At 47.8% G+C, this 26,149-nt stretch overlaps 1 protein-coding gene across 1 annotated transcript in view; it reads left to right on the forward strand.

The window, feature by feature from the left end:
* Positions 1-2,568: 2,568 nt before the first annotated feature.
* LOC136652513 (vomeronasal type-2 receptor 26-like) overlaps positions 2,569-26,149 on the forward strand; it is a 28,776-nt gene continuing 5,195 nt past the window's right edge. The window contains exons 1-5 of the mRNA XM_066629455.1: positions 2,569-2,619; positions 2,719-2,898; positions 5,087-5,379; positions 21,197-21,488; positions 23,335-24,180. Coding sequence (XP_066485552.1) covers positions 2,569-2,619; positions 2,719-2,898; positions 5,087-5,379; positions 21,197-21,488; positions 23,335-24,180 — 1,662 coding nt within the window. The remainder of the gene's footprint in view (positions 2,620-2,718; positions 2,899-5,086; positions 5,380-21,196; positions 21,489-23,334; positions 24,181-26,149) is intronic.

The following is a 26,149-nucleotide window of genomic DNA, read 5'->3' on the forward strand; positions in this document are numbered from 1 at the left end:
CAAGAGCCTTGGGTCCTGCTTCCAGGGAGGAGGATAAGGGTGTTAAGAACCCCCTCCCACTGGCTTGGTCTTAGGCTTCCCCTGCAAGGAACCCCAGGGAGGTGGACACCCCACCCAGGGGTCCCAAAAGACCATGCTGCTGACCCTCGGCACCCTGCTGGTTGACCCCAAGAGACCCCCCTTTTTGGGCACCCCTCACAGGTCATATGTGGTGTCATCCCCCCAAGGCTGGTACTTGGGGTGGATCACTCCCCTGCTGCTCGCTAGCTACACCGCTGCTAACAAGCAGACTTTCTGAGTGGGCGAGAGCATTTTGGGGACTTTAAAAGACTCCAGTCCCAAGTTTTTTGGCAAAAAAGTCAGCTGTGGCTCTGTGGACAAAAACGTAGCTGCTGCCAGGATGTGTGTGTGTGTGTGTGTGTGTTGGAGTTCTCATTTGTTACTCCCCTGGTATCCCCATCCCATCTGTAAACAAGATGGGAGGAGGTGGAACAAACTGCGTGAGAGTGGGGACAGAAGTGGTGAGAGGCAGGAGGGTCACATGCAGCAGCTGGCAGGTTTACCAGTACGACCCACTCCTCTGCAGCTTGACTCAGAAATAGTTCCACTGTGGCCAGTCATTCACTGAGCCTGCTGAAACCATGCCATTTCTTCTGGATGACTAAGAACCACCACTACCCTTGGCCAAAAAACTATGGAGTGTCCGCAGATCAAGACCCTGGCTGGGCAGCTCCCTCGTGGACCTGTTGGAAAAAGAAGCACATCGTGAGGTAAGCTCACTGACCTACTCGAATACAGCAAGATTAAAGAGGAATGACACTGTCCTCTAACCTTGTGCTAAGACCCCAAATGGCCAGTCATGGTCAGTGACCTGGTCCGGCACCTACACATCACGCCAAATCTGGCGCTGCACATTAAGCTTACACGGTACCTACACATCACGCCAACATGGTGCTGCACACGCCAACAGGCGCTGCACCTGGAGCCTTTACAGCACCTACACATCACGCCAACATGGTGCTGCATCTGGAGCCTTCACGGCACCTACCATTACCGAACGTAGTATTTAAAGGCACCAGAGCGCCATCTGCCGATGCGCCTGATGCCCTGGGGGGAGAAACTAATGCGAGCCGCAGTGGATGCTGCCCCAATCCTAAAAGAATGAAGCCCAAAAACTTCAGGCCTCAGACCTAACTGAGCCAACGCTCTTTTAAAAATGGCCCGAAACTGATAAAGTGAGAGGGGGGAACAATCCCTATGGCGAAACAGCGCGCCCACTCCTGCAGGAGCCAAGAGGCAGTATTGTTCCATGACAGAGACTGGGCAAAGGCGCCGCCTCGAAGCCCATTTAAAATGAATCCACTGCCCACGCCCCGACTGGTCCGTTTTAGACACCCGCAAGTGAAGGGACAAGCTCCCAGGCCTTAAAACACAGTCACTCCACTGAAGGACTCTGTCAGTGGGGGCAAATTGTGACTTAACCAACACCTCACCCAGGTAAAAAGCCCCATAAAACATTACCAGAGTCATGGCCCTAAACAGCAGAGACTCAAAGGCGGAGGAACACATGGCACTAAACTCCATGCTCAGCCCGTGCAAAATGGTGGGTGTAATAGGTAGGCGCTTATCTGGGCCTGCAGGGAATTTCCTTCCAAAACCAGCCACCATTTTCCACATCCTAAACTCCTTGGTGAAATGGCCACCAGATAAATGGACACAGATTTACTGGGACTTGAATTCCCCAGGCCTGTGACTGAAAGGAAATGGCCACCAGATAAATGGACATAGATCTACTGGGACTTTTATGCAGTCCCAAAATGAACTGCATAAGAGTGTGGGGCGCAAATGGTTCCTGTTCTGGCACCGAAGCTAACCTACAGAAATTAGCAAACTCCTGGATCTTACTCAAGTAGCTGACTCAGGTAGATGAAGCAAGCGATGCCCAGATGGCTTCTTGGGCCTCATCATACCAAGTCCCCACAGCCATTGGGGCATGGGCTTGGGATCCTGACTGGCCTCAGGGGCTAGCTGCCGAAAGCGCTCCTCCTGAAATCGAGAGAGAGCATCCGCTATGTTATTTTCAATCTCAGGTACATGTCTGGCTGAGAAAACAGTGTTGATAGCAAGGCACTGCTTGACAAAGACTCTAACCAAATTCATAACCCGGCGGGATTTGGAGGTCTGCATATTTATTATGTGGACGACCGCTTGATTATCACACCAAAAGCGAACTGAAGAGTTGGCAAACTCCCCAGCCCATAGGTGAATTGCCACAACAATCGGGAAGAGCTCTAAGAATGTGAGATCCTTGGTGATCCCCTCCTGGACCCAAACCTGTGGCCAGGGGGCTGCACACCAGCGTCCCCTAGAGAACACTCCAAATCCCAAACCTCCCACAGCATCTGAGTGAACCTGGAGCTCAGCCTCAATCAACTGCAAGGATCTCCAAAAAGAGATCCCATTGAAATCTCTCAAAAACTCCAGCCACAGCTCCAGATCCTCCCTAATACCCGATGACACCCAAATTCTGTGGGACGGGTGCCTAAGTCCTGCCATAGCATCGCAAAAATGATGCACAAAGGCCCTGCCATGGACAATGACCTTGCAGGCGAAATTAAGGTGACCCACCAGGCTTTGTAATTCCTGAAAAGTTAACTTGCGGGACCCCAGGGCACTAGTTAACATCCCAGTCAATTTTTCTATTTTTTCCCTTGGCAGGTGACTGGTCTGTGTCATCAAATCCAACTCAATGCCCAAAAACTTAAGCTTACTCAGGGGGCACTCTGTCTTTTCGTGTGCCAAGGGGACCCCCAGTTGCCCACACAGCTCAGCAAAATCACCCAGGAGCCGGGCACAATCACCAGAACCCGCTGGGCCCATAAAAAGGAAATCGTCAAGGTAGTGGGCAGTGGATTGCAACCCTGTTCTGAAGCACACAGTCCATTCTAAAAATGAACTGAACGCCTCAAAAACTGAACAGGAAATCCAACACCCCATTGGCAAAGCCCTATCCACGTAATAGCCCCCTTCAAACGGAAAACCCAAGTGGCAGAAATCCTGGGGGTGCACTGGAAGTAGTCTAAAGGCAGATTGAATATCTGCCTTGGCCATCAAAGCCCCAGGGCCACACCTCCTGAAGCGGGCAACAGCCGCGTCTAAAGAAGTGTATCTGACCAAACACAGGTGGGATGGTATCCTGTCATTTACTGAGGAACCCTCTGGAAAGGACAGGTGGTGAATCAGCCTGAATGGGCCCGGGGCTTTTTTGGGTATCAAACCCACCTGCAAATTCCTCAACGGAGGAACTGCAAACGGTCCAACTACTCTACCAGCCTCTACCTCCTTGGCTATTTTTCCCCTCACCACCTCCTCCATGCCAGTAACTGACTGGAGGTTGCGTGCAAACATGGGACTGCCAGGTGGCGGAGCCTGAATCTTAAAACCAAACTGAAAACCCTCCAACAACAGTCTGGCTGCAGAACGGTCAGTATAAAATTGCAACCAGAAAAACAAGGAGGAAATCTTAATCGGCGTTGGACCCTTACTAACACCTGTTGTGGGTCCGCCCCCTGACCTTTTCCCCAGAAGGGGCTAAAAACTCTGCCGTGGACCATTGAGCCGCAGGCATTTTGAAACCGGATGCTTGGAACATCCCTTGGAACATGTTTGGAACATACAAGCATCCCTGCCTACTGCATTTCCCCGTGGCATTGAATTGGAAACATGCGCGAGGGTTTTGAACCCACTGCGCACTACCAGGTACCGGAGGCTGGTCGGGTTTGAAACGGGCAATCAAATGCCCGCTGTCCGCCCTATTCCCCCAGCATCACCCTGGCAAGCAGAACTAACTGCACCCAGAGTTCCCACTGGGGTACAGTCCAGTCCAGAGCTGGGTCCTGCATGGCCCTGATGTGAAATTGATGGTCATAAGCCATCCAAGCCACACCAGCATGATCGCGCAAAGCGCGATGAATGATGTCCAGATATGTAAACAGCTTCCCTGCCTTTTTCGGGTGCAACTGGACAACGACCCCAGAATAGACAATGAACCTGTTAAGCCAATTGGTCCAATTCTTGTCTATCTTCCTCTGCCTAACTGTTTCTCCGTCACGCACAGGATCACCCACTTTGGGGGTAGGCTCAGGCTCAATATGAAGGAGACTGAACATATCCACAAAGTCGCCCTGCCATATCTTTTCCTTAACAGACAGGGCGAGGTGAGAACCCAGAGGGATGGCAATGATACCATACGAAACCTTAGGTTTCTCCCTCTCCTCCACCGATCCCAGAGAATCAACCCCCCAGTCCAAATCCTGCTGTTCCAAATCAGGGTCGGGCGTAGCAGGGTATTGGTAGTAAGCGGGGGTGTTCTGCAGGCCTTGGGTCCAGATTTGGGGTAGGGATAAGCCTAACCAAGGGCCCAAGGGTACTGCGGGTAGCTAGGACCCTGCCAAAACAATGGGGGCCCCCAAGGAGACCAGGGCTGATCTGGGGCAACCCGGCTAGGGGCCCAAGGATGGCCCTACCGCTTATCCCACCCCGGCTCGAGATTCTGTGCAAAATCACCCTCTGGCTCACCTTGCTCACCACTGCCACTATAGGAGTGCAGCCGAGGCCTCTACAAACTCCACACTCCAAACTCCAAACTCCATTGGATACACAAACTCCACCTCATGAGAGCTGCTGTCCAGCATGTCACCCTCCTCGACAGTGACACACTCTTTGCCTAGGGTGGAAACCTGCTGGGGTGGGAGAGATGCCCCTTTACATTTCCTGACTGACCTGCGAGGCCCAGGGACTATCCCGGAGCTGGAGCCCCTGTCCCCCCGCCCCGCCTTTCGAAGAGCCTTTTCCTTTTTTCTTGCATCATAGCGGGCCATAAAGGCCCGCAACTCCACTATTTGCTCCTCATCATCCAATGAGGAGGCGGGGGGGCCGTACAGGGACTGATTTTTTGGCGGCCTTCCTGCCCGACTTCTGGGCCCTCTTCCCCATGTCAACAACCCCAATGAATATCAGCCAAGGGGCCCACCAACCCCTGTGTTCTTGTTTGAACCAGAAAATAAAATTGCCCTAATAAGGGCAGATCACTGTAGAGAAGGCCGCAGCACTCAGTCCACAAGAAGGCCACAGCACTCCATCCACGTTGACTTGCACCACCAAGATGCCTGCAGGAGGTCCACCCAGCCCTGTGGAAGGAAAACCAGAGGTCCTAGTAGCCCTCAAAATGGCCACTGTGGGGGCTGAAGGAGGTCCAAAATGGCGCCGCGCCATGAGGCACCCCCCAATGGCTGCCACACTGCGCCCTCAAGCTATTCCCCCAGGCAAGGGCCGCAGGTCAGCTGCCCACCACGGGCGTCCGCCGCACCTCATGGACCTGTGAGGGACCTTCCCGCAGCCGCCACTCATGGGGCGCGCAAGCCTGCAGCTCCCCGGACCATGGTCGCAGAGCACACAATGGCCAACCCCCCGCTGTCACCGCTCACGGGGCGCCACATCCGCCGCTCCCCGGGGTGACTGCAGAGCATGCAGCTCACTCCTCCTGGAGAGGCCACCCACTGCCGCTCAAGGACGGGAGCTTGCCAGCATGGATCCCCGTGCTCCAAGCCCTGTCGTGGGGAAGCCTCTCCTCCGCTCCTGGAAAGCGTCTGCACCGGTCGCTTCAAGGAATGAAACTGAGCTCAGTCTTGCACCTGCGCGCTGAACTGCGCGCCCTGTTGTCCCACCCCTCAGGCCAGCCAGCCAATCAGCTGGCAGCAAAGCCCTGCTGCTGGCTGATAGGGTTCTGGCATGGCAATCATTGCTAGCGCGCCATACAGGCACGCTAGCAGCCCTAATGTCTTTCACGCCTCAGAAAAAAGTAAGCCAGCACACCCAGAGACAGACTCATGTCTGCATGTGTGGGGACTTAGTGCCGAGTCAGTGACCTGTACTCCAGACAGTGCAAGAGTATATAATATACAACACTAAGGGCAGAATCCTAACCAGGTCTACTCAGAAGTAAGTCCTATTTTGTTCAATGGGGCTGACTTTCAGGAAAGTGTGGTAAGGATTGCAGCCTTAATTCATAGCATGGGATGGCTGTTTTGCCTTCTTTTTTATTTTTATATAGGTCACTGGTTCCCAACCTATGGTCCAGGGACCACAGGTGGTCCATGAAACCCTGAGAAGTGGTCCACAACCTTACAAGAAAAAAAATTATTTGGATCACTTCCAGTGTCTCGCTGAGCCACTTATTTATTATTTATAAATAATAAATCTCTAATAAATCCCTTCTAATTACAAATCTTTTCTAATTCCAAACCCGTGATTCCGGTGAACCTGGAGCCCCCAGAAGTGAAGGAAGCTGTGTTCCTCTTGCCTCTGGAGGCTCTTCCGAATCCCATAGAGGAGATATGCATCTGCCCATGGCCTTTGCAAGCTTCAGAATGAAGCCCAGAATCATTTAAAGGGTTTTCTGGTTTTTGATGAAAACCAGAAGTCACCTTTAAACGAGTTCAGGTTTCATATGGAAGCCTGCAGAGGCTGAGGGCAGATGTACATGTCCTCCGCAGGCTTCAGAAGAGCCTCAGGGATTTTGGGAGGGGGGAAACGCCATTTCATTACCTGTGGGGGTTCCAATAACAGAACCCCTGTGCATAATAAGGGCCGCCTGTATTACAACTTTAAATGTATTTTTAGTGTGCTGGGGTGGAGGGGTTGCATGTGGACCCTGACAATTCCAACTTTTGCCTCAGTGGTCTGTGGTCTCTCAAAGTTGGGAAGCACTTTTATATGTGAAAGAGAAGTTGGAGGGCCTGGCAAATGTAGCAGATCTTTGAGGATGTGGCTGCAATTCTTTAGGACTTTCTGTGGTTCTTCTCCTGATCTCAACACTGCACAATATTCCAGTGGTTTGCAAACGTTTTACAGGCCTGTCACTTGGGACAAGCCCGGGTGGCCAGGAGTTCCCTGGGAGCAGGGATCTCCTCTAGAGTCAAGGCCAACTCGGGAGGAAGCTCCAAGTGTCAGCAGGACTGGGGGCCCTTGCAGAACACCTACTGGGGAGTAGGGACAAGGAACAGCTGGGAACAGACAGACACCTGGTCAGGAGGGGTGGGGCTGGAAGACCTGAGGTTGGCCTCAGAAGGAGCCTGGAGCCTCTCCCTAAATGCTTTGTTATTGTGCTAAAACCAGCTCTCAACTCCAAGCAGCTGCTAACAGAGAAAAAGAGTAATGAAATCCGATTCCAAGATGATAGTTGTTTTGTATGTTTCTCTCTCTGTTTCCACACAGCAAGAATACTAGAGCACAGCATATCTCATTTTTAACTCAGTCCAGATTCTTTGGTTTGGAATGTACACGGTGGGATGAGAAATCATTTCAGAAGCAATAGTTGCATCTCCTTGGTGGCTATCCAAGGATAATGTTAATAACGCAGGATAAAGACACAGCGCAGAAATCAAAATGTTGAAACAAGGAAATAGAAATTAGCAAACAAACCCAGAGGTTTCCATCCTCTAAGAGAAGAATCTTCCTCCAAGAAGTCCTTCTTGCTCATGAAGAACACTTTTTGAGTAGAAGAAGGGAATCTTTGTAGTCCAAACTATTGGAAATTTTCTATATTTCTGAGTTTTTTTTCCCAATCTTCGATATTTCTGGTCATGATCCAATAACCCAATTTCTTCTGAGCATTATAAAGTGCTGCTTTTCTGTACTTTTACCACAGTACACTTATAACAGGCCCTTTTCTTTTAATGTTCATCATCTAGATCTCAGCCACTCAGTCATAATGAGCTCTAGGTTGATGCATTAGGCCAGAATAAGCGCCCAACACTGATGCACTGGTGGGTCACTGGGTCGGAAAGAGAGAAATTGAGATACGCCTTCTGCGGTATCATGAAGGGGTGTGGAAGGTGCGTACTGCATCGGCTGACACCCTCAGGGGGATGGAACCACCAGTGACCGACATTTTGGAAATCTTTTAGACTCTTCATATTTATGAATAATAGCATCGTGTTATAAGGGATTTGAATGTTATATATAGGAATAGTAATTGTATGCCGAACATAAATGAAACAAGCCACCTTGAATTATCTGTATTCTATCACACATTGGGCCATTTAACCCCCAAAAAGAAAACACAACTGGCTTATGTAACAAAACATAGATTTCCTGAACTCAAAACTTTCCAATGAGATTGATTGTTCCAAGAACCAATGATGTGTTATTGTGACACAGCAGGTGACCAATATGGTTTTCATAGGCAAAGATGGGCAAATCGAGTGCAGCTTGACTTGAGTCAAGTTATGAGTCTCCACCCCCTTTAACTTGACTCAAAAAGGAGCCCGAACAAGCAGACTTTCTGACTTGCCTAGAGCATTGTGGGGACTCCAAAAGACTCAAGTCCCAAGTTTTTAGGTAAACAAGTCAACTGTGGCTATGTGGACAAAAATGGAGCTGCTGCCAGGATGTGTGTTTATGTGAATGTTGGAGTTCTCATTTAATACTCCCCTGATGTCTCCATCCCATCTGTAAACAAAGTGGGAGGGGGTGGAACAAACTGTGTGAGTGCGCGGACAGAAGTGGCAGGAGGGGGGAGGGTCACAAGCAGGAGCAGGCAGGCTTACCAGTATGACCCACTCCTTTGCAGCTCTACTCATAAGTAGTTTCCTTGTGACCAGTCATTCAATGAGCCTGCTGAAACCAAGCCATTACTCCTGGATGGCTGTGAATTACCACCACCACCACTGCCGCCGCCTTCTTCCCTCACTCGTCCAGGGAAAAAACCTTCTTCCAATTATCACTGGTTCCTTTAGAGATGGACAAGAGAGCCCACCTGCCTCCCCCCCACCTCCTTCTCAATGCAAAACCAAAACATTAAGTCTTCCCTGCCTCCCAGCTGGAAGGGCCCTGCTGCTTGCCTGGTCTGAATGATGGCCCCACAATGCCTTTCATGCCTCATAAAAAGTAAGCAAGCACACTGTGAAGTCCATTCCTGGGGCTGGGCCAGGGGGCGGAGCCTCTAAAGTAGCGGTACCGGTTAAGGAAGCCTGATGGGGTGGCAAGGAAGACGAGGAGCTGCGAAAAGTGGTTTGCACGCCCAATTTAATCTGGTCAATGTCTTAACATTCATTTGGATCTGTTACAGCACAGAATCCCACTTGTACATGTTTATAATAAAGTCTTTTCCTAGAACCCAAAGCAGAGTCCTTGTTTCCTTCACAAGTCTCTTTGGGGGAATTAGCATGAACTATGCCAGTGCCGTAGAGATCTGGTCCTTACCCCACTGAGGTTGAGGGTACTCAGCTGTTGGTTCAGCGTAAACAGGCTGCTGCTCCTTTGGGTATCTCTTGTTGCCACCGTTGGCATCCGGGCCCCAATCCCTACGTCTCTGGTAGGGTTGGGTGAGCCCTTGTCTTTCCCCCTTCCCAAGGGGGTCAGTTGGGATGCCCTCTTGGTGTCCCAGGTGGCTGGGAGAGGATAGGCTGCCCTGCCTATCCCTCTGCTCTCACTCTGCCATGGGAGGGTGGGAGTACGCTTCTCCCAAGCCTCCTGTGCTTGTTGGCTTCCCCGGGATGCTCCCAGCCAGAGAGCACTTCCTGCTGGTCGCCAGCGGGTGGGCCTCAGTGGCTGCTCTCTCCCCTCTCCGCCCTCACTTGCTCCGGAGCCTCAGGAGGAGCAACCTCCCTCTTCGGCGGTCGGGCTCCTTATGAGCCCTGCCGCACTCCCACCAGGCTCCTCCCCTTCTGCGGTTCGGCTGGGCCTGAGATCTTGGGCCATCAGTCTCTCCGGATGCTTGTTCCTGCTGCATTGTGCAGGAGCGACGCAGCCAGGTGGTTGCTCCCATGGCCGGCTTCCCTTCCTCGGGGTGGCCACACCGCCTCTGCCTGCGACTCTGGGGCTGCCTGCGGTTGCCGGCTCCTGCTCCTCCAGCCTGCAGGTCGCCCTGCTGGTCGCCCCGCGCCTCCACCTGCCCAGGGGTGCAGGGCGCCTTCGCTGCCTGCCACGTCCACCCGGACCCTTCCTGCCGCGGGGTAAGTCCCCGGGCGACACAATATTCCAGTGGTTTGCAAAAGTCATCTATCTGGTATTTGCTTTTCTCTTAAAAATTTTGTCAAGTTTTCATATTTCTTTCTCTTCTTCCTCACTCTTCATTGAAAATGTTTCAAAATTTTGACTTTATTATCATTCACTATAAATTCCTTTTCCTGTGAGACCTTCAGTAATTTATCTCTGTAAAAGTTTCTGATGAATTTCACATGAATTTATCTTGGTAATTCGTATTTTCTCGAATAAAAAGTGCTCACTCTTCTCACTGAATCCAATTCTTTGAATAACTCCTCCATTGGTGTGTCAATCCATTCTGATATTAATCTGACAATCCGTCATGACGTATCTTCTCCTTTCTCTTCTGGTATATTTTGTATTCTTACTACTCAAGCTGCACTATCCATCTGAAGTTCCATTAACATTGTCTCTGCATCATGCTGATTTTCTTCCTTCTCTGATATTTTAGCTTGATCTTTTCTTATCTTTTTCCCCAGTCCCTCAATCTTTATTTTATTTTCTTCTGATGTAATTTTCACATCCATCAGTTCTCCACTAAGTTCATCCAGTGGTGGGATTCAGCAGGTTCTCACCTACTCTATAGAACCCCTACCTAATCCAGCTGTTGGTTCTAAGAACCGTTAGCTGGCCAGGGAGCTCGCGCCTTGAAATGTCAGGGCTAATCCTCCTGAGGGCAGCAGCCATGCGGGGCCAACCCATCCCGGGGGAATGGGGGTCGCTCCCAGCGGGTGCTGAGGCTGCTGGGGCTGAAGGGGCGAGCCAGACACGGCCAACTAGAGTCTCCTGTGACGGTTCACCAGTCCTTGCGAGCTTGCTTTCGCAGCTCCTGCGAAAGGGCGCGAAAGGCTGGTGCGCCCGCAGATGCAGCCTGCTGAGGAGGGCGAGAGAAGCAGCCCAGCTGCCCCCCCCGCGCCTCCCCTCCCCGGCCAAGCTGGCCGACTGGCGAGTAGACTGCTCCTGCGCCTGGAGGCTCCTTGGGCTCAGCTCTCCCAGTGGGTCGGGGGCGCGGGCGGGACGAAGAGGACTGCGCCAGAGCAGCTCCCGCCCAAAGAGCCCCGCCCCCCCGAGGGCGAGCCCCCCCACTGCACATCCATGGACACACAATGGAACTTACCTCTGGGTAGGCACTGAGCACATTCCTAACTAGGTTTACTCAGAAGTAACTTCTATTTTGTTCAATGGGGCTTACTCTCAGGAAAGTGTGGTTAGGATTGCAGCCACTGTCAATCAGAAGGTGAAAGAAGGAAGCATCTCATCCTCATCACTGAGGCTGCGATCCTATCCACACTTTCCTGGGAGTAAGTCCCTTTGGCTATAATGACTTACTCCTGAGTAGACATGCATAGGATTGTGCTCAAAGGCTGCAGTCATAGCCACACTTTCCTGCAAGTAAGCCCCTTTGGCTATAATGAGACTCTATAATGAGTAGACATGCATAGGCTTGGGCTCTCATGCTGCAGTATGCTCTGTTGACTATAATGGGACTTACTTCTGAGTAGAAGGGCATAGGGCCCTTACTTCCCACAAGCACAGGACTGCACCATGGGGTTGTTTTTCATCCTTGGGGTTTGGGAATGCAGTTCCCTGTGCCTGGGATCTTTTCATTGCAATACAACGTGTTGTTACACAACAATTGTATAATACACTATCAGACACATAGAGGCGATGCTCCCACAGCTGAAATTCCTCAGGTTAAAAAAAGGCAGGAATGTGGCACAAAACATTACTTCATTAAGGGTACAATCCTATGCAGGTCTTCTCAGAAGTAAGTCCTATTGTGTTCAATGGGTCTTACTCCCAGGAAAGTGTGGATAGGATAGCAGCCTTTGAGCAGAATCCTATGCATATCTACTCAGAAGTAAATCTCATTATAGCCAATGGGGCTTATTCCCAGGAAAGTGGAAGTAGGATTGCAGCCTTAGGGCACAATCCTATGCATGTCTACTCAGAAGTAAGTCCTATTGTGCTCAGTGAGGCTTTCTTCTAGCACCTGTGCAGTCATAATGCATCCCTGAGGTAAGGGAACAAATGTCCCCTGTCCCCCACCACAGGATGCAGTGCATGCGCTATTGGTACAGCTGCACTGGCACTGGAAAATTGGATAGGATTGGGCCCTAAGTCCTCTTAACTGTAACTTTCCAGCACCAAGTCCTGCAGGTCTCCTTGTGACAAGGGAATGTTTGTTCCCTTAGCTCGGGACTGTATTATGGCTGCATTGGCTCTGGAAAGTTGGATAGCCCTTAGGCTGCAATCCTACTCACACCTGGGAAGCAAGCCCAATTGACTATATAATGTGATTTACTCCTGTGTAGGCTTGCATAGGATTGGGTTCCTATTTCCAGATAAGTGTGCTGAGGATGGTACAGTTAGCATTGCTCTAGCAGAAAAGTTCCTTTAGGTTATTCTCCCCCCCTCCCCCGCAAGTGAAATGGCAGGCTGACTAGAAATTGAAGATTTTTTGAAAAAGTTTGCAAATTGGGTTTAGGTCTTATCGCCTAATGAAGAAGAACTGGAGAAGCACTGGGAAGAACTTGTGATCAGGGTGAACCTCAAAACCTGCAAGGCTTGTTACATGTGCAGTTAATTTTCATTTTTAGGCTGGGTTGTGGGTGCTTGGGCACCTACACAGCTGCAACACTTTTGAAGGACTGTGGTGGGGAGGTTCTGCCTCACCTGCCTCCCCACCCACTGCAGGCCCCTGGTCAGTAGCAGCCCTCAAACTTGTGGGAGAATCGCCACTAGAGTAGACCAAAGTGATGGGTATCTGCTGTTGCCTGTCGGAAAGCAACCTAGAAGAACAGTCACCTCATAGTACTTTTTTGCTCATTAGTGAAACTGTCCTTCAAGGCTGCCATTCTCTCTCAAACCCTGGAAGTCAACAACTCCCCTTGAACTTGTTGGGCTTCTGAGTAGATGTGCATTGGATTGCAGAGTTGGAAGTTGGAGGGGGAAGCTTTAGAGTTCTCTAGAATTCTTTTTGGGGCTGGGTGGTAAAAGCAATAGAGCAGCATTTCTCAACCAGTAGTACTCATACCACCAGTGATACATGAGGTGGTGCCCAGTGGTTCTCATGGCAGGACCCCCCCCCCCAGACCTCCACTGCCTGGCAGTGAGACCAGCAATACAATGCAACAAACAGTGATAGGAGGATCAGTTCTGCTTTTCTTGCACTCAAAAAAGCCCTCCCATCTACCCTGGGAGCCCAATCCTATACATGTTTACTCAGAAGTAAGTTCCATTATAGTCAATGGGACTTACTACCAGGAAAAAGTGGATAGGATTGTAGCCTGAGCCTCTCTCTTACCCTGGTTTGTTGCATCATGTCAGGCCTTTTAGTATGGAAATAACTGGTGATAAAGTCAATCCAGTTACTTCCAGTTGTACTTCCCAGAGGTGGGCCATACAAAATGGCGAGAGGCAGATGTTGAGGAATGGTGTAATAGAACAAAAAAGAAGGGGAGATATAAAGATGTTAGTATGCTGTTGTTGCTTTTGGTTGATGATGAGGTGTCAGACTATGTACTCAGTGCACTTTTGCTGACCAGATGTTCACCACTAAAAGTGAACCAGATCCTTGAGAGGATTGACTGCTCTGGTAAAAATCACCAAGTTCCCACTGAGAAGGAAGGTGGCCCAGCTCAAAGCCCAGTGCAGCAAGTTGGTTTGTGCAGATGTGAAGGTGCTATGCTGCTGTGGTTTCTCCAGAGGTTGGTAACCTGGAGCCCTGGCAGTTCCCACCTCCTCTTCTTGGTGCCTTCCTTATTTCATTATACAACTGCCTTGAGAATTCAAGAAAAAATGTCCATTTGAAGTGTGCATTTCAGCCGCATGTTTATCCTCCTTGGAAACTAGGAGGATAAACTAGAAGCCTGTAAGTATGACTATAGAGGACAGAATTGCAGCCTTGCAATCTGGATTTAGACATTGGGTGCATGTTAAAGTTACAGTGACTGTCTACTCAGAAGTAAGTCCCATTATGTTCAATGGGACTTACTCCCAGGAAAGTGTGTACTGTACAGTATAGGAGTTCAGCCGTAGTCTTTCAACTTCCTTTGTGGCAGACAATTGAAGCTGAGTTGCTCATTGCTCATCAGGACATAAAACCTGTTGTTAATTTATTTGAATCCCACCACTGAGTTCATCTAATCGTTTAGTTAAAGCACCCACGCTAGATTGAGTCTGTACAGATTGGTCTGTTAGTTGCTGTACCATTGCCAACAGTTTTTCCATGTTGTCTTGCACAGTCTTTTTCCAGTCTTTCCCTTTTGGTTCCTCTTGTACTAATTTTCCGAGTCCCGTCTCCGACACTGGTGAACCTCAGACTTTCACTGTTTTGCCCACCATCTTTGTTGTTCCTTCCAGTAAAGCTTAAATATCTGTTATCAAACAAATCATTTTCACATTCTCTTTCAATTAACCATACAACACATCGACAATCAATCCTCTAATGACTCATCAACAATAACATAAGAAAATTATAAAGTCAAGTAAAGCCTTCTGCTTGCAATGTTCTTAAAGACCACTAGATGTCATAAGAACATAAGAACATAAAAACAGCCCCACTGGATCAGGCCATAGGCCCATCTAGTCCAGCTTCCTGTATCTCACAGTGGCCCACCAAATGCCCCAGGGAGCACACCAGACCTCATCCTGGTGCCCTCCCTTGCATCTGGCATTCTGACATAACCCACTTCTAAAATCAGGAGGTTGCGCATACACATCATGGCTTGTACCCCGTAATGGATTTTTCCTCCAGAAACTTGTCCAATCCCCTTTTAAAGGCGTCTAGGCTAGACGCCAGCACCACATCCTGCGGCAAGGAGTTCCACAGACCGACCACAAGCTGAGTAAAGAAATATTTTCTTTTGTCTGTCCTAACCTGCCCAACACTCAATTTTAGTGGATGTCCCCTGGTTCTGGTATTATGTGAGAGTGTAAAGAGCATCTCCCTATCCACTCTGTCCATCCCCTGCATAATTTTGTATGTCCCAATCATGTCCCCCCTCAGGCGTCTCTTTTCTAGGCTGAAGAAGTCCAAACGCCATAGCCTTTCCTCATAAGGAAGGTGCCCCAGCCCTTTAATCATTTTAGTCACTCTCTTTTGCACCTTTTCCATTTCCACTATGTCTTTTTTGAGATGTGGCAACCAGAACTGGACACAATACTCCAGGTGTGGCCTTACCATAGATTTGTACAATGGCATTATAATAGTAGCCGTTTTGTTCTCAATACCCTTCCTAATGATCCCAAGCATAGAATTGGCCTTCTTCACTGCCACCGCACATTGAGTTGACACTTTCATCGACCTGTCCACCACCACCCCAAGATCTCTCTCCTGATCTGTCACAGACAGCTTAGAACCCATCAGCCTATATCTAAAGTTTTGATTTTTTGCCCCAATGTGCATGACTTTACACTTACTGACATTGAAGTGCATCTGCCATTTTGCTGCCCATTCTGCCAGTCTGGAGAGATCCTTCTGGAGCTCCTCACAATCACTTCTGGTCTTCACCACTTTGAAAAGTTTGGTGTCGTCTGCAAACTTTGCAACCTCAAATATGCTGAGGATAATATGTCCTCATCATATTATCTTCTTTGCTCCACATATAAACACAAATCCAGTTCTTGCAATTCTTTTTAAATCCATTAGATGTCACTGGATGACGCTGGTGCACTATTCTTGTTTTTTGTTTCTGTTTTTCTTATCTACAAGTTTATACTTGTAGCCTAGGCAATGCCATTCCTCAGTCTGCAGGAATGTCAACACATCCAGCCGCTCTTTCAGGCAACCCCAAACAACAGCATCAAACCAAGGCAATAAATGCTCCAATACACAAACTTGGACAGTTAATTTGTAATCCACCGAAATTCAGAGTTGTAAAGTTGTAATTATATTTTCATATATCCATAACAAGCTTGGCAAATCTCTGCTATTTCTCCTCACACCAATAAACAGCTTGGGGGGAAAACCTCCCCTCCTCTTCTCATGGCAGAAAAACCAAGTCAGGCAATCAAATTACTCAGTCCATGCCAGGCATACACAATGGAAACACTTACTTAAATCTTCCAAAGTCTTTCCCTGCTGGGGCTTTGAGCTTGATTCAGCATGAATTCTTCACCATTGCTGCCAAGATGGCAGAATCTCCTGGGAAAGCCCCCCTGGCCAGGTCTTATCTCTTCAGGACTCATGCAATCACATGGAGGAATTTTCTCTCTTGGCAAATAATCTTTGAGTCTACTCAGATCCGCAGTTTTTTGGGAAAAAACAGAGTGCCTTTCAAGAGCTCGAGAAAGGCATGTCTGCTCAGTTGCTGGCTGGCCCCTTCCCCCAAATGCATCTGAGGATGCATCTGAGCATCCCTGGAGGCATGCACTGCATGCTATGGTGGGGGCAGATGTAAGGGAACATATTTTTCCCTTATCTTTGCATGGGCCTCCTAATAGCCTATGGAGACCCTTGTAATGCCAGCTACATAACTGGTATAAGCCTAAGGAGATCCAGAGGGCAGAGCAGCTTGAAAAATAGGGGATCAGATCCAAAATGCATGACTGCCATCAGATCAACTCTTTCCTTCCCTGACACACCCTGGTTCCTCCCCTGAAGTGCCCCATTACTCTTCCTCTCTGCCCATGGCCCACCCTTGATGACAACTTACTTGGGTTGGTACAGACTCCTGAAACCACAGCTGTGCAGGCTGCGCTGCTCACCATTTGTGGCATTGGCCTGACAGCACGCAACAGTGTCCCGGCTTTTGTGCTGCCAGAAAGTGTCCTGTAATGCTGGAATGTGAGTTCTGGCAGTGCAGGGTGACCATAGGATTGTATCCTTACAGAGCAATCCTATGCCTTACTACTCAGAAGTAAGTCTCACTGTGTTGAATCAAATCCTCAAACTGTGGGTCAGGACCCACTAGGTGGGTTACAAGGCAATTTCATGTGGACCTCCATTCATTTTAAGGTGAATTTAATTTTAATATATTAGATGCTTGTGACTGTATTTGTGGAAATGTTTTCAATCTGCACTTTTAACAGGCTACTATGTACATGCTTTTAACAATGATAGTCAATGGAGATAACACCCAGGTAAGTGTGAATAGGATTGCAGCCTTTGTGGTTGGGCATTTAAAAAAAAAAAAAAGACACAGATTGGCAACTGCTTGGGAGGGTTGTTCTTTATTTTAAGTCAATCTCTAATCTTTTAATGTACTTATTTACTCTAATTTTGTTGCATGGGGGAGTTAAAAATGTTCCTGCTTCATGATGTCACTGGAAGCCATAAGATCACTTCCAGGTTAATGACATCACTTCTTGTGGGTCCCAATAGGTTGTCACTCTAAAAAGTGGGTGTTGCCCGGGGTTGGCTCCAACAGAATAGTCGCCTTTGGGCGCAAGGGGCTCCTCAGGAGCAAGTGGCTCCTTGGTTGTAAGGAATAGGTACTGCCAGGATTCAGCCCCCAGACAAGAAGTAGGGAATGAGAACTCCCCACACATGGGTCTGATGAAATCCAGAAGGGGTGGAGCCCTCTGGGTTGGCTGCTGGGTTCATAAGGAGCCCAGCAGCCAGCAGGAGAGGTTCTCCAGGGGTCTTGGGCTCCTGGGAAGTGGCTGGAGGGAGCCTTGGCAAACCCCTGACCTGGCCCTTAACTGAGCCTTGCCTTGGAGGGGCTGAGTTGCCTATAATAATAATAATAATATAATAATAATAATATACAGTATTTATATACCGCCTTTCTTGGTCTTTATTCAAGACTTTATTCAAGGGGGTTTACAGAGGCAGGCTTATTAAATCCATGCAGGGATTTTTACAAATTGAAAGAAGGTTCTTTCTTTCAAGAACCACTACATTCAAGGTGTTACACTCCGATCTGGTTTAACATTCTGGCCTCCATCCTCCCACGCTCCGAGCAGATGGAACAGCTCAGCTGCAGCTTGCCAGCTGCTTCAAGGTCGCACGGTGCCGGTGGCCTCGAACTGGCGACCTTGTGGATGTTAATCTTCAGGCAAATGGAGGCTCTACCCTCTAGACCAGACCTCCTGCCTATCAGTCTAGGGAGGAGTCCTCCACCCTTACAGGGGATCAGGGGGCAGGCCTACAGGGGCACTCACAACCACTGGCCCTTGGGGTGAAGAACAGCTTACCTTGGACCAGAAGCAGAGTGCCCTGATAGATCCTGGGAGTAGGTCAGGGGTGCAGAACCACTCCTGAAGAGCTTAGTAGTGGCGTTACAGGGAAAGGGTGTAAGGAGCCCGGACCAGCCTACCTGACTTCTACCGAAGTTCACATGGACCAAGTGCCCAACCCACACCCTCTACTCCTGGGGCACTGGCAGCACAGCTCCTGCTGAACCAAGCCTTTCCAGCCTGCGGACTGAGTCTTGATTTGGCCAGCAGAGCCAAATGAGTCTGGACTTTTGAACTGTGAACAAAGCCTACTTGAGGGGCTCATGGCCCAGTGGTGCAATGGGAACCTAATGAATGTGAAATACTTGACAAAAATAAATCACCTTTGCCAGTACCATCAACGCTCCCAGTGGTTCTTCTCAAGACCTGGTAAGTCCTCGGCCCATCGCCCATTCTTGCGGCTGCCCTTGCCACCCCGCAGGGAGGGGAAAGGGGCAGCTATGGGGATACAGTGGGTCTGAGAAGTTTAAAAAGTTTTGAGAACCACTGGATAGGATTGCAGAGTCACAGATGACATTGCCCAGGTCTTGTAGGAATGCTACAAGTACACCATTAGTACACATGCCTAAAGTTAAATATCCTGGTCCACTTTAATCTAAACCCATACTGGATCATTCCTGTCCTCTACAGACATAGAATAAAACTATTTTAAATGTAATTTGCAAGGCACATAGCATGTCATGTTGATTAACCAAATACCTATATTGAGTTAAACAGTGAGATAAATATCAAATAGATAGTTGGGTTTTGAGGTGGGCCCCATCTTTTAACAAGCTGAAGCCTACTGGAAAAAGAATGGCTATAGTGGGGGGCATTAAAAGATAGCTTCTACTTATGTCCCTATTTTTTATTCTTAGATGTTACCCCATCAGAATCTTATTGCTATTGGAGACTGGCATACCGGGGGGGGGGGAGGTAAAATGCCCTGGGGTGCCACCCCTCAGAGCCAGCTGCCCCCCCCCCCGCCATCATCCCCTGTTGCCATCCTTGCCCCCTGACCACTGCTTTTGGCTGCCCTCTGGAGGCAATCTGGGGACTGTGAAGGGTGCACATGTCAAATCTGTAACATGCCTCAACATGCATACTGTGGTAGTATCAAGTCTAATATATTTAAAATGGTGAATGGGGACTCACCTGAAATTGGCTCATGACACACATAATGGATCCTGAACCACAGTTAGCTGCCATCCATACCCCCAGCATCATCCACACCTGCACAGTCTGCCCTGTCAGTTTCACAATCAAACCAAAATGGGGTCAAGTCCCACCGGTGGGTTTCAGACTCCCAGTTTGGGAACTGCTGCATGATTTTAAACAGAACCATGTTTGCATTAACAAACCATTTGGTGCTTCTTTCTGTTCAAATTTTCACACAGGAGCATGATTGGAAATGTAACCATATGTCCTAAAGTCCTAAACCCCCCTACCATCCACCATTGTTTTGTTACATTAAATACTATCCCCAATGTTTTTTTTAAAAAAAATTCCAACAGACCATTTTTCATATGTACTATAATAAAATTTGGTCCATCTTGCCTAGCACTCCTTTATCAGATTTATCTAACATATAGCAACTCATGTATGGGAAGGGGTGAAAACTGAATGGGGATCACAACGAAGGCAACCCACATCTCACCGTGATCCCAGTTCAGATTCCCTTCCACAAAATTGCATATCATTTCATCTTTGTCAACATTTATGTTTTTCATTTCACAAAGACGATCAGGGAGATGTTCAGATACTCTGTAATTATCCAAACTACTGTTATTTCCTTCCTTGCGCAGTTGGTAAGAAATGCACCCATATTTCAAAAGGAGGTGGATCTATTCTGAACTGTATCAGTGCCCCACGGAGGAACAGAGATCACCAAACATTTCTTCTTCAAAACATTTTGGGGAGACATCTCTGTGACCACACATGCTGCTTCCCTGTTCCTCCTGAGTGAGGTTCCATCAGGATGCCAGACACAGAGATATCATTGTAGCTGGAACTGTAGTTCAGGATGCAGACGTTCAGATGCAGGTGCGTTAGACACGCATTTGCAGCCCAGTGGTTGTTTTTGCTCTTCTTGCTGCTGCTTCTCCCTTCTCTAGTCTGTTGGGAGGAAGTGCCCAGTAAATGTGAATTTGAAAGAAGCTATGGGGATACTAAGCTAGGAGATGCTGTCATTGGTGGGGTCCTCTCTCTTATACGTCCTATACACTCTGTAATCAATTTTCAGAGACTACCAGCAATGAAGAAAGGCCTGCTCTCGTAAGTTATTTCTTTTAGTATCCATCATGCTATTTGAAATATGAAGACTAGAGATCAAACAGCAGCACTGGGGTGGAATTTCAACAGGTGCAGCTTGTTGGGAAGAACAGCGTGGGGTTGGGGCAATGCCATGATCAGGAAGGGAGCGGATATCATTGAAAGCACCTCTGTTTATATCCTATCTCCCTTCCTGGCAAAAAACTACCTACACATATCCACTTGGACTTCCACCTGTAAAATCACAGGCAAAGTAGATCCATTGCAGCAGCTAAGACTTACTTCAGGACAAAGGAAGAAATGTTCCCTTACATAATCATTTTTGTTTTGGTAAGATGAACAACTCCATTCCTGCACCCCTCTTCCTTACAACTCTTTAGTTTTGTTTCCTTTCCTCATTGTACTTGGAATGATGTTTTTCACTGTACAAGCAAATATCCAATAGTGTGGTTGTCATTGTCCCCTAAAATTGTGTGCTGTGCAAACCAGCACTAAAAAAGACCTTATTCTTGATGGGACAAGAACCTGACACTGATTGGCCAGAATACACTGCTCCGATTGAAAATTGCTGTCAGTCATGCCCAGGATGAACAACACTGTAGCAAAACAGTGCTCAAAGAAATGCCATTGTGGGTAGTACTACTGTAAATATATATGTGGTGCACATTACAATGTGCTAGACCTTATCACTGCATCAATGTCAATCTAATTTCAGAATAAAGCGCAAACATTATCAGCATGTCCTGGCCTTCCTTTTTGCCATTCATGAGATCAATAGGAATCACAACCTCTTGCCCAATGTGACCCTGGGCTTTAAAATCTATGACAACATTTTTGATGGAATGGACACGTATAAGTGCATCCTGGATCTACTCTTCAAACAGAAAAGGAATGAACTCAATTACGTGTGTGAAAAGAAAGGCAATGTCTTGTCTGTCATTGGGGGATTCACAGTAGAGTATGTCATCCAAATGGCCAACATTCTTAGCCACTACAAGTTTCCACAGGTATGTATATTCAGATGCATGAACTGGTGGCATAAAACTTCTCTTCACTTCTTATATTATTTGGGACTTTATCAGTGAATGCCTTTTTTAGCTTGAAAAGAATTGCATAGGAGCAATGCAATGCAACAAGTAAATCGTTTATTCAGAAGAAATTATTATTATTATTATTATTGTTGTTGTTGTTGTTGTTGGGGTCGCTGCCTCCATCCCACCCTGACAGACCTGGAGAGGCCCACTGGCAGCAAAAGCCTCAGGAGGAGGATGAGAGGCTGCCTGGACCCTGAGCGCACCCGCCCAGCTGCCTGTTCCACCAAACATGAGGGAAAGAAGGGAGGCATGGACCAGAGCCTCAGGCCCCTGTAAGGAAGTGGGAGGAGGGTGAAGGAGGAAGGGTGGAGCAGAGAGGGCTTCATAATAGTGGCCTGTGATGAGGGTGAGGAGGGCAAGGTGTGGAGTGGTTCCTGCTGCCCCACTGGTGAACACCACCCTCAAGAGACAGAGAAGAGGTGAAGGGTGCTGTGACCCCCTCCCTTTGGTCACCCAGCTGAGGCTCCTGAGGCACTCCCCTCCACCCTCCGTTAGGCCTCCTCTCCCTTGCTGGGAAGGCCTGGGAGGAAGGGAACCAAGCTCCACGGACGACAACCGCCTCACCCCCACACGAAGCCTGACAATACTAATGTTGGTATTTATGTACTGCCTTTCTTGGTCATCAAATTTCTCCTCAGACTTTAATCCAAGGTGGTTTGCATAGCAAGGTTTTCAAAACCCCGCAAGAACCTTTATAATAGAATAGTTCTAATCTTTCATTGAAAGCCTAATTACAGCTGAAATCCTTCCCAGTCTGGCCTCCCTCTGGCTGCTTTGCCTCCAATGCAACTTGACAGCAACTCCTCCCTGCAACTGATGGTCAACTCATTATCAGCATGTCGACAGCTCTCAGATCATTCTGGTTGCTTCAAACTGGTGTCCCCAGATCTTCAGGCATACAAGGCAGCAGCTCTACCACTGAGCAAGACCTCCTGCCCTAAATATGCCTTTCAGTGTATAGCACCCAGGTTTGTATCCCCAGAAAATGTGTCATAAATGCAGCCCGTTATATACACTGTTCTTAAGCTTAAGCACACCAATCTTGTCACACTGACTTCAATATTGCTTAGTCATGTCTCATATTCTGGGATACAAACCATAGAGGTGATTTTAATCTTTCAAAAAATGGAAACTTGAAGCTCGGCAAAAAAATAGCTTGTCTGAATCAAATAAGTTACCCATTTCAGGACATTAAGTTATGGTTTGTGGAAATGGTGAAATGAAATGTGTTGTAACTCATTTGGAGCACAACCCTATGCATGACTACTCAGAAGTAAGTCTCATTGTTTTCTATGGGCAGTGGCATAGCTAATGATTGTGTATTTTCTAGTTAATTGGCCATAAATTTTGACAGAATACAGATATTACAATGCCATTTTGTTTCATTGCATTCTGCATTACATTTCCTTTCCAGTGATATATAACATGATGCTATTATTCATACATACCTAAATTTTCACAATTTTGGTCACTAGAATCAAGCTCAGCTTGTTGTCCCACTAAAGCTTGATGCCCAATGCAACTGCTACCCCCTGCACCCCCTTAGCTAAGCCACTGTCTACGGGGCTTCCTCCCAGGAAAGTGTGCATACAATTGCAGACTTACTATAATTTATTAATGGGAATGTATAGAAAGATACATTGTTCAGTATATTTAGCATATCATTGATAAGCAAAAGTCTGGATTGTAATAAATATTTTGGTTTGGAAAAGAGTGGTTAATTTTCAAAGCAGTTATGAGCCATGTTTTCCCCCATTAGATTACTTATGGTACGTATGAGAAACCTGTCACAAGAAATAAATTTCCTTTTATATACTGGATGGCAATAAGGGAAGGTACTCTGCACACCGGTATAGTCCAGCTAATACTGCATTTCCAATGGACTTGGATTGGTCTCATTGTTTCAGACAATGATAGTGGAGAAGGCTTTCTGCAGAGGCTGACCCCATTGCTGGCCCGGAATAGCATTTGTGTTGCCTTCTTAGAAAGGACTGTCGTTGCCAAGGATCTTAATTTTGATACCACTCAAAATGCATTCATGCAAAACATATTCAGGATAAACTCCACACTTTCATCCACTACAGTCAACGTTGTTATTGTTGACGGGGACGCTCAGACTCTGGAACCATTGGCACTCATTTTATATGCAGCTGAATTTATAGATAGACGTCCTATAGGGAAGGTTTGGATCATGTCACCTCATTGGGATTTCGTCAGCACTGTTGACACTGAGAGCTTCTGTGCAAAAACATTCCATGGGACTTTGTCTTTCACAATCTCCATGAAGGCCGTGCCAGGATTCCAGGACTTCCTTCAGACTCTAAAGCCTAAAAAGTCACTCACACGTTTTCTCTGCATTTTCTACAAATTTGCATTCCGGTGTTGCAGTGATGTGGAAATTAATACTTGTAAACACTGCACCGGAGAGGAGAAACTGGAGAGTCTGCCTAAGACTCTATTTGAGATTGAGATGAGTGATGTGAGCTACCGTATTTACAATGGTCTCTATGCTGTAGCACATGCTTTAAATGCCATATATACATCCAAGCCAAAAACAATGCTGAACAGAGACACAGGCAAACCTTTGAACATTGAACCCTGGCAGGTATATTCCTCACTGTATTGAAATGGTTATGTATGGTGCAATCCCAAGCACAATTACTAGGAAGATAATAGGAGCACAGTTGAAATCACTTCTATGTAAACTTGCTGTGGATTGAATAGGTGGTGTGTGTGAAATCATTTTCCCAGGCACATGGGGGGGGTGCATATTGCTAAAGCTAAGCAGATCTGAATCTTGCAGGACTTTGATGACAGACCTCTTGGATATCCCAGGCACATTCCTTTATAGCCCAAGCCTATGCATGTCTACTCTGATGAAAGTCCATTGTGTTCAGTGGGGTTGACTCCTAGGAAACAGCATAGGGTTGAAGCCTTAAGTTCCAAAATGTAAAAAAAAGGGGAATATAACAGGAACATGTGATTCAGGTCGCAGGTGAGACAGAACTGCCCCTTTGTAGCCCATGGAAAAGTGCCACAGCTGTCCCGCCTGCTTACACCTGAGGAGGCTCTCTTTACACCTGAGAGAGCAGGGGTGAGGATAGCCTCCTCGGGTGTAAGCAGGCCAGGCAACTGCATTGCTTTTCTAAGGACAACGACTGGGCAGTTTTGCCACACCTACTGCCCCGATTCACACATCCCTGAAATATTAATTTTCATTGTGAAAGCATCTACAAAGCTCCCTGGAAACTTTTGAGTAGAGGAACAAATTGAATACTTCACTAGGGCCCAATCCTATCCAATTTCTAGCACCAATGAGCTGCACCGTAGCCCCAAGTAAAGGAACAATTGTTCCCTGACCTTGACAAGGCCTCTGTGACTTCCCCCACACTGCAGGATGCAGAGCAGGCCCCATTGGCATAGTGGCATCAGTGCTGCCAAGTTTGGATTGGGCCCATAGATGTGGAAATGTTGGATATGATGGTGAGCTGAGAGGAGAGGAAGATGAGGAAGAACTGCCAAGCGTATTCTAATAGTTTTTAATGAATGAAAAAGTTCTTTTAACTTGAACATCTCAGGTTTACAGGTACCTCTTCTGACCAGGAGTTTGGTAATACAGTGTGCAATATACATGGAAGTTAATAACTGTTTTCTGTTTTTGTCCAATCTAGATGCACTCTTTTTTGAAGAATGTCCACTTTAACAATGGTGCTGGCCATGAAGTCTGGTTTGCCAAAGAGGAACTGTCTTCTGGACTTGATGTCATCAACTGGGTCACTTTCCCCAATAAATCCTTCCTTAAGATCCGAGCTGGAAAGATTTCTCCAAGTCAAGAGTTTACCATCCATGATGAGGCCATTGTGTGGAATAGCAGATTTCAGCAGGTAGGGCTAAAATCTTTCAGCAAGGTCACCTCTTCATTTGCTTGGGAATATTCCTGAACATGAGAGCATTCCTGGAGGCATGCACTGCATTTTATGTAGGGGGCAGGATTGAGAGGCCTTTGAGATGTAAAGGAGCATACTTTCCCCTTACCTCTGTATAGGCACCCTGACAGCCTAGGGGTCTCCTTGTACCTTGTTGTTGTTGGCAACCTTCAGTCTCAAAAGACTATGGCATTGCACTCTGAAAGGTGGTTCTAGAACAGCGTCTAGTGTGGCTGAAAAGGCCGATTTGGGAGTGACAATCCCTTCCACACCGGGAGCAAGTGCAGTCTGTCCCTGGTCTGCCTCCCTGGCTATGCGCCTTCCTTCTTTGCCTCTTTGCCTCAGACTGTTGACCGAGTGTCTCTTCAAACTGGGAAAGGCCATGCTGCAAAGCCTGTCTCCAAGCGGGCCACTCAGAGGCCAGGGTTTCCCACTTGTTGAGGTCCACTCCTAAGGCCTTCAGATCCCTCTTGCAGATTTCCTTGTATCGTAGCTGTGGTCTGCCTGTAGGGTGCTTTCCTTGCGCAAGTTCTCCATAGAGGAGATCCTTTGGGATCTAGCCATCATCCATTCTCACAACATGAGTAAGCCAACGCAGGCGTCTCTGTTTCAGCAGTGCATACATGCTAGGGATTCCAGCACGTTCCA

Source organism: Tiliqua scincoides, chromosome 5 (genome assembly GCF_035046505.1).
Source record: "Tiliqua scincoides isolate rTilSci1 chromosome 5, rTilSci1.hap2, whole genome shotgun sequence".
In the NCBI taxonomy this organism is placed as follows: domain Eukaryota; kingdom Metazoa; phylum Chordata; class Lepidosauria; order Squamata; family Scincidae; genus Tiliqua; species Tiliqua scincoides.